This window comes from Triticum aestivum, chromosome 6D, assembly GCF_018294505.1.
Source record: "Triticum aestivum cultivar Chinese Spring chromosome 6D, IWGSC CS RefSeq v2.1, whole genome shotgun sequence".
Taxonomy (NCBI): Eukaryota; Viridiplantae; Streptophyta; class Magnoliopsida; order Poales; family Poaceae; genus Triticum; species Triticum aestivum.
Window position 1 is genome coordinate 90,250,955 of NC_057811.1, and position 8,949 is coordinate 90,259,903.

The 8,949-nt window shown below is 48.7% G+C and overlaps 1 protein-coding gene across 1 annotated transcript; it reads left to right on the plus strand.

Annotated features, from left to right (window-relative positions):
* Positions 1 to 7,745: 7,745 nt before the first annotated feature.
* LOC123142474 (proline-, glutamic acid- and leucine-rich protein 1-like) lies at positions 7,746 to 8,643 on the plus strand. The gene is made up of 2 exons (XM_044561373.1): positions 7,746 to 8,076; positions 8,455 to 8,643. The coding sequence occupies exons 1-2, from the start codon at positions 7,759 to 7,761 to the stop codon at positions 8,641 to 8,643; spliced, it is 507 nt and encodes a 168-aa protein (XP_044417308.1). The 5' UTR covers positions 7,746 to 7,758.
* Positions 8,644 to 8,949: the final 306 nt, after the last annotated feature.

Here is an 8,949-nt window from a genome sequence, read left to right on the forward strand (position 1 = left end):
AACCTGAGTCGTTTTGGTTTGGGGCGGTTGGCTTTGTAAGGAGAGATAGGACATGTGACATGTTATATGGAAGATTACAATCAAAGATACGAGATATGTCCAGAGTTTGCTATATAAGAGCGGATCGCCGCTACCTAATTAATGGAAGGTTGGTGAGCTTTCAAGAACCTAAAATTACGCTCACCATTCTTGCGAAGTTGGTATTTTGGATACTGAAAGGAATTAAAATTGTAAATTTCACAATGTGCTTATTATTATAGTACATTGTAAACCTCCAAGAATATAATGTTATGGAAATACTTTTAGAGAGTATCTAGGCATATGGCTTCCAATCGCTTTAAAATATATACCAAAAAAGGCTCGCGCCCCATTTTATAGATAAAGCATCAACCAACATACAAGTCAACCCATACAACACCAAACCACACCACACACACTCAAGGCAAGATACATGGGTGTTTATGAACAGCTTGCAAAGCCATGCCCGACAAAATGAGTGCTCCAAAACGGCGCCTTCAGGAAGGGCATGATACCGGAGCACCTCCACGGCCTGATCCAGGGATCAAGGTTTCCCTAGAGCAACATGGACGACGGAGAGGAAGCGCGATGACACCCATAGGCGCCGTTGCCGTCAGCCTGGTAGAGTCGGAGAGGGTTTTCACCACAGCAAGCCCTCTTAGCCTCCGAGAGAGTGTTCAATAAAAAACTACCACTTTAGGGGTTTTTGTCCCACAGAACTACCACTTTTTAAAAAGTGACCGAAAACTACCAAATTTTCTAACTAAAAACTACCACTTTCATAAAATGACCAGTTTAGACGATTTAAACACGTTTATGACATGCGGGGCCCTCCTGTCAGGGCTGACATGGAGGAAAAGTCAACTCTGTTTATTTTGACCGTTTAGTTGACCGTTCTTGCAGGTGGGGCCCGCACGTTAGCATCAACCTCCTTCTTCTTCCTCCTCTCTCTCGCATTTCCTTGAACACTTCGTGTGCACCTGCGAGCCACCTCCACCGCCCTCCATTGCCGGTGCTCGCGGTCGTGCTCTGATGCGTGGTGCAGGAGCTGCAGCTCAAGGCGCTCCTGGGGCAGCGCCAAGCAGACTTCGCCGTGACCTGCTCCATGTGGGCGCTGCAGTTCCCCAATGCCGCCGCCTTCACCGGTGCCTCTTCGAGAACACGTACGGGTCCAGGTCACTAACGAGGGCCGCAGGGAGGTTTTCAGCTCCGTCATTGTCGTCTGGGCGCCCCGTCAAGGCCGACGACGCCGTCTGAGCCGACGCCGAGGACGACCTTGCCCCCCCCCCAGCGCCCTAGCCGGAGACCTGCTCAAGGAGTAGGCCGGGGACGGCCGCAGCATCCAGAGCCACGCGCTCGGCTCAACCGAGAAGGGCGCGTTGGGCAGGATCTCGGGCGGCCGCAGTGGCGGTACCGGCGGCAGCACCTACTTGCCGGATCCCGCAGCTACGGCGACTTCCTCGCCAGGAGGTGGAGGAGCGGGTGCTCGCCGGATTCCAAGGCGTCGGCGGCTGCCTCGCCGGATCTCGCGGCTCCGGCGGCCAGGGGCTGCCTTGCTGGCTGGATCGAGCGGTGGTGCGGGGTCGGGAACAGAGGTACGGGGCAGCAGTTGGATTTTTTTAACTAAGATTGGGGAATAAGCATATTTGTTAGACTGACATGCGGGCCCCACCTGCAAGAACGGTCAACTAAACGGTCAAAATAAATGGAGTTGACTTTTCCGCCACGTCAGCCCTGACAGGTGGGTCCCGCATGTCATAAACGTGTTTAAATCGTCTAAACTGGTCATTTTCTGAAAGTGGTAGTTTTTAGTCACAAAATTAGAAAATTTTGGTAGTTTTCGGTCATTTTTAAAAAAGTGGTAGTTCTATGGGACAAAAACCCCTAAAGTGATAGTTTTTTGTCAAACACTCTCTCGTAGTTCAGCAAGCCACGAGACGCCCACCTGACCACCACCTGCAACTGCCATGCACTGGCCACCACGCCGCCCGCACAACCATCGCAATCAGCCAACACCCGAGCCGCGAGCTCTCGCAACCAGCACCGCATCGTTGTTCAAGAATAAGCTAGTTCAAACCATATGCGTTGTTCAATAATAAGCTATTTCGTGCAGTCGCACGGGTTCATGAATAGTAATTCATGTAAGGTTCTTGCCAAGGAAAAAGTAAAAACACATAAAACAACATTTAGACTCGATTAGACTGAAGTCCTAAAGAACATCAACACTAGTTCTAGCATCAAGCCCTAATCAAAGCAAAATCTGAACTATAATAATCTCTATATTAGGCCATAATGCATGATTCGCAGTATGACAGCATTTGCAATATGTCATGTACTCTCTCCGTTTCAAATTACTCGTCGTGGTTTTAGTTCAAATAACCACGATAAGTAATTTGAAACGGAGGGAGTAGTAGTGAAGAATGAATCCAGTTCCGTGTCCCTCGTTCCTCGCAGTCCCTTATTCTCAGTTGACCCACCTTGCTCACCTCACCCGAGGAAGCGTTGAAGAAAAAGAAGTTCTTGGACGTATGTATCATCTACCACCGTGCCCTTGTGCCTTGCTCACTAGGCGAATTTCAGTAGCAAAAGCAACATGGACCAGATTATAGTTTTTTAGAAAAGGAGGATGACCCCCGGCCTCTGCATCTGGGAGATGCATACAGCCACTTTATTAATTATTCTCGAGGACCTTACAAAGTATTATAAACAATATACCTGAATCCATCATCTTGGCAACATATGCCGCTACTCTTATCCATATGATGAAGGGATGCTAGCTGGGCCACTACCCAAACCACTCACCTAAACCTAACATCAAAAGCCGGAAGCCCCAGCCGAGCCACATACCGGGTCTGGGGCACAATCCGGTCAGACGCACTCTTGTGTCGTCGCCGCCATCTTCCACAGGTCCGTCTTCAGATTATATTGAGTCTTCTACCTTGTGAAGGCCACTTCTGCCATCGACGTCACCATGACGCCAGACAGCTACCTCCTCCTGCGCGAGTCCATCTCCGCGCATCGGACGCCGAGCCTCCACAGCGCCATGCCGCCGAACTCCGCCGCCATCAATGAGTGAGATGAAGTACCGCTCCACCACGGCAAGTACAAGGTGAGGAAGGGCGAGGTCGCCGTCGGAGACACGGCCGGAAGATAAGCACCGCAGTCACGAGACAATGCCCGGAACTGCGACGCGGTAGATCAGACGGGCCGCCACCAGGATCCAGACAATCTCGCCATGCACGCCCAGCATCCCCATGCCCAAGTCGGCGCCTTCAAGAAGGTGACGACGCTGTGGCGCCGCCGCCGCTTAACCACCGGGGCTAGGGTTTTCACCCGGGCGCAGGGGAAGGGGGGAGGCAGGGGAGGTTTAGCCTCGGCGCCGCCACCAAGGAGGGAATGGCGTCCGGGACGCCATCGACGCCGTGACCGTCACCGGCGGCCAAGGGTTTCCCCCGGCCAAGCACCCTGCCGCCACCTCCGAACCAGCCACAACGTCAGCAGGCGCGTGCACGCCGGAGATCCAGGCCGGCCGGAGGTCATACATCACGAGCGGACCAGATCGCCTCCGATCTGACGAGGGGAGCTCGGGGCCTCCCCGCGCCATGACCAGTGCCCACCGGGACCTCGCTGCCCGCGCAGCCGAGGGGATCCGGCCTACCTCACCGACGAGCACTCCCCGCCGCCGGAGGAGCGCCGTCCGCACCAGCGAGGCCGCCGCCTCAGATCCGCCGCGAAGAACGCCGCGCCGCCACCGGCCCGCGCGCTCCAGTGACGTGCCGCCCCGGCCAGCAGGCCGCGCTGCCCCGCACACTAGCGCGCACCACCCGACGCGCCGGCCGCCGAGCTCCGCCGCCACGCCCGAAGAAGCAGCCCCCCGCGGCCCCTGTTCCAGGCGAGGAAACGAGATCCCGCCGGCGGCGGCGGGAGGAGAGGAAGGAGGTGGGGGCTGGGTTCGGCGGCGGCTAGGGTTGGGCGCCCGGGTCGCCCGCGGGGGGGCGACACGGGGCCTTTCGGACCAGATTATAGTTGCAGGATTTCTCAGATTCTCACTGAACTCTACGTCAATACTTGGACACAGTAAACGAGCAACAAACAAGAGTTTTGCGCTGCGTAATCATTGCATCCTTTTCTGGTTTTGTTACAGAAAAAGGACAAGAAAAAGCTACAAGCAGGTCCCGTGTCCACCTGAAGTGCGCTATGAAGCCGTTGTATGCACTGAGTCCGCACAATCCCACGAAGAATCTGCAGCAGCAGCCTGATATAACTAGCTGAAACAAGAAACAAGACATGGACATGCAACAAAAGGTCTAAGCTAGTAAAACTAGAGACCGAGCTCAACGGGATTACATGCATGAAATGTATTTCCAGTGAAGTGCATGCATCCAACTCCACCCAATTCATCCTACTTTTTAGTTTTGTTATTGCTCCATCTCACCTGAGTCTTGACTCTCTTTGTGTTGGTTTGGGTGCTGCTATATATCCTCGCAAAAGGGCAAAGATGGATAGCTACATAAAAGGACTACATTTAACGACAGAACACGTTGGCATCCTTTACGCGAATTGATCATACTCACGTGTGGGAAGGTTGATGGGTGCATTAGCTACCACCTATTTGCCTCACATTAAGATCATATCTTCTGGTACAGAAAAGGATAGTCGTAATTACCAGCATCCATGTGTATCAGTACAATACTTCTAAACCTCCCCTTCTTATATACTTCCTTTGTAGCCTACCAAAATGTTCTCATCTTTCTATCAATACAAAGACATGCAATTCTCCTGCATGTTCTTAGAAAAGGAAGCACCATCAAATTTGTGCCATGTTTAGCAACAAACAATGCTTGGCAAATTCAACTCGGAATTTTGACTCCTAAATCTGGTACAATGTAGCAATATTTTATATTCTAGAAAAAACCAATTCAACCTGCCGATTCTAGATACATGTTCACAACCCACAAGAGAACTTGCTCTTTTTCTGCTGGGATACAAGGGAACTTACTATAGTATCTGTGTTGTATCTATCAAGCCTAGGAAAATGAGGTTTCAGAGAGAGTGCTTAGTCTGCACCAGTAAAACCTGCAAAGCATTCATTTGAACAAACAACGGAATCTGCCATTTCACTAAGACAACAAAACATGAAGACTCCCGGATAGAAAATGAATAAATAAAGAAGTAAAGACAATATTTACAGACAAAGACACATGGGGTGTTTTTAACCTCTTTTTTCCTTTTGGTTTTCTGCTTGTGGTACATACCCATTTTTGTTCTGGTTTCTTGGTGGTTGAAAAATATTGACTTGAATCTTTACTAGCTGCCGGCTGTATGATGTTGTTGTGGACATGGCTTTTGTGACCTGTCCAATGGCTCACTGACTATCTTCCCTTTTCATACACCTTTATAAAGTTAGCAGTTAATAATTCAACCAAAAACTATAGCTGGCCTGAAGTCTACATATATATAGTTCTATTAACAGTAGACAGTAGTACGAAGTTTGGATAAGTCTGGCTATCCTCTTATGCACCTGAAGTTTTCGGATTAATTTCAAATAGATATAGAAAAGTTCTAACATTTAATCAGAAATTTGTTTCTTCTTATCTGATTACCGATTTAAGATTCTTTGCAGTAGTTATGGTAAAATTGTTGGCGCTCTCTCCTTATATAAGGCATCCGCTCACAAATGTGATGTGTATAAGGAGATGTCTGTTCACTGATTTAAGGTTGTTTGCAGTAGTTGTTATGGTAAAACTGTTGGCCTGTCAAAACTAAATGTTGCTTCTATTGTATGCTCAGGGATTGAAATATTGTTATTTCTTTGACAAAATACTCCTCTTTTTCAAACTCTCAGCAAATGTTGGATCGGACTCTAATATGTTGAATGCATTCAGATTGGTTAATTAATAGTATGGATGAAATGGATGCAGCGTGAGGATGCACAACATGATTTTTCTTTTATCATTGAAGTGTCATTGCAGTTTGTGCTAAAAAAAAGTAGCATTGCAGTGCTGCTACAAGTTTCTATCTCCTAAATCAGATCCACCCTATTATTCAAATGAACTCACGAGTCTGATGGAACATAGTCACGCTTTGCTCATTTAGCAAAGCTGCAATTGTTGTGTGCGAATTATACTTCAGATCCTTTTGTCTTTCTATTGATAGGCTGCAAAACATAGCATTTACATTTTAACGTGAAACACAAACATGCTTGTTGCCTAGGCTACAGAGTGTACCAAGCCAAGCAAGAGCATGGGAAACTTGCTACAGCATTTGCTGCAAGATACAGAAGTTACATCTTACAAAGAACATGACAAACAGCATGCTGGTCACATAGGCTACATTGTACTGGGCCAAGCAACTTCCAAGTCACTACATTATTACCAGATAACTAATAAACCTTGTAAAAACGACAGACAATATGCTTACTTCGACCACTAAATGAGATGAGATGCAGTCGTTTTCATCGCGATTGAGAGATGCAGTCCCAGCGACCGTCCAAGCAGATGTGTTTCATCGTGGCAATTGTCCGAGCAGGTTCACTCCATCCTCATCGCCACTTGATGTAGGTTGCAATCGTGATTGAGAAAAGGATTGTGTAGTACGGAATAGGTAGAGCTGCCCAGTGGCGAATCTTGAAAGAAAACGAGGGGGGCTCAGTGTTAACGGTGTGAAGGAAAAGCCACAGACTCTCAGTTTTTTAGTTTAAATAAGGCTAGAAATTTTGATACGGGGCATGACTGAATACTAGTAATTCTTTTTTCTAATTTATGGAGGGGGGCTCGAGCCTGTCGAAGCACCAACACCCCCCCCCCCCCCCCATTTGCCACTGGAGCTAGGACTGGACGTACGAGCGAGCTTTTCGGCTCGGCCCGAAGCTCGCTCCAGCTCGGCTCGATAGGATTATCGAGCGGGCCGAGGTCTGAGAACAGGCTCGTTTCGCGACTGAGCCGAGCCGAGTTTCGGCCGGTCCAGCTCGGTGGCTCGCTTGCGGCCCAGCCCAATTCCACCATCGATCACAATAGCTAGCGCATTAGGGCACGAGCAACCACAGCCAGTCTCTCGTCTCTCCCTTTCTCTGCTCTGCGCCGCCTCGCCTCTCTCTCGCCACGCAAATCTGGATCGACGGCGACGAGCGACGCCGCGCTTCCTCGCCAACTCGGCACCGACGGTGACAGGCGGCGCGACCGTTCCTCACCACACCGGACGTAGACGGACGCGCCTCCCCTGGTTTCTCGTGGAACGTGACGAGCCGGAGCAGGTACTTCCTTCCTTCCCAAATCCCAATCCCTAGCAGCAGCTCTCTGAACTTAGTACGCATGTGATGGATCAATGGATGGATGGATCGATGGATGTAGTCATGTAGTTCGAACTTCCCAAACCCTAGCCGTAGGTGTCTGCACTAGTACACATCTGGTGGATGGATGGATGGATGGATCGATGGACGTAGTCAGGTAGATGTATTGTAGTCTGTACAGCTAGATGTAGCAGCAACGGATGGATGGATCATGGATGGATGGACTTGTAGGGCAGAATGGATGGATAGATCAAAATTTTCATTGATTCCATGTGTAATTAGTTTTCTGTTGTTGATGAACTAGTTGATGATCTACTTGTTGTAGCATAGCAGCTTGAAAAAAAATCTACTTGCTGGAAAATTACATAGACTCCATGTCTAATTAGTTTACTGTTGTTGATGATTGACCGTTTGTTGTTTGCTGATGTGTGCAGACGCCTATCGTCGCAACAATGGACAAGCAAAAGGGGAAGGCGAGTGGGAAGGAGAAGGAGAAAGAGAGGACGTTGGACTCCATTATGAAGAGAAAGTTGCCGGTCTCGGGGATGCAGAAGGGGAATGAGAAGGGCAATGCAGCAGCTACTACACGGCTGCCGAGGAAGCTGACAAATGATTCCAGCAATGTCCCAATCGCTGAGTTGTTGTATAGGGTAAAAAAGAAACCTCCGCCTCGACGTCTCCCTGACCCCACCGGCGCTGGCGTGCGTGCCGGAATCGCCGTTGCCTCCGGCTCCGCAAACTACTATGAGAGGGAGGCTACATCTTCGCAGGTATGTACGTGCAAAATATATATTTGTGCAAGCTTGTGTATGTGCTGTTTTTGCTTTTTGAAAGTCAAATTTATGTGTGCCCAAGCTCATATGTGCTGTTTTTGGTACCCAAATGTCAAATATATGTTTGTGCAAGCTCATGTGTGTGTGTTGTTTTTGGTATCCAAATGTCAAATATATGTTTGTCCAAGCTCATGGGTGTGCTCTTTTTGGTATCTAAATATCAAATATATGTTTGTGCAAGCTCATGTGTGTCGCTGTTTTTGCTATCCAAAAGTCAAATATATGTGTGTCCAAGCTCATTTGTGTGCTGTTTTTGCTATCCATAAGTCAAATATATGTGTGTCCAAGCTCATGTGTATTCTTTTTGTGTGGTAGGCAATGGAGCATGATAAGCAAGCGGAGGAGGATCATGAAGAGGTGGAAGAGGATGAGGAGGAGGACGAGGAAGAGAAAGATACTTTGTTTGAGGTGCCGCCTGGGGTTGGTGACAAATCAGATTCAGATGGGTTTGTGGATAGTGAAGAAGAAGCCTTCGAAGGTGATGACATTCCGAGGATGGTCTAGGCATTGGTCCTACGCCTCAAGTGCAAGAAACCGTACTTCTTAGTTCGGGTGAGGATGAAGCAAGAAAAGTGCAATGAAAGAGTGCCAAGAAGCGAAGAGGTCAAGCTCCTTCAAGGTCGAGGTCGGCGGTTTGGACCTTCTTTAATAAGGTAAAGGTGCCATCGAAAGAAGGTTTGATGGAGTTGAAGGCACAATGTAATTATTGTGACAATCAATATGCATATGTCCAAGGTGGAAGCACCTCATCCATGGGAAGACATATGGACACATGCAAGAATTACAAGGACAAGGTTAATAGGGATCTCA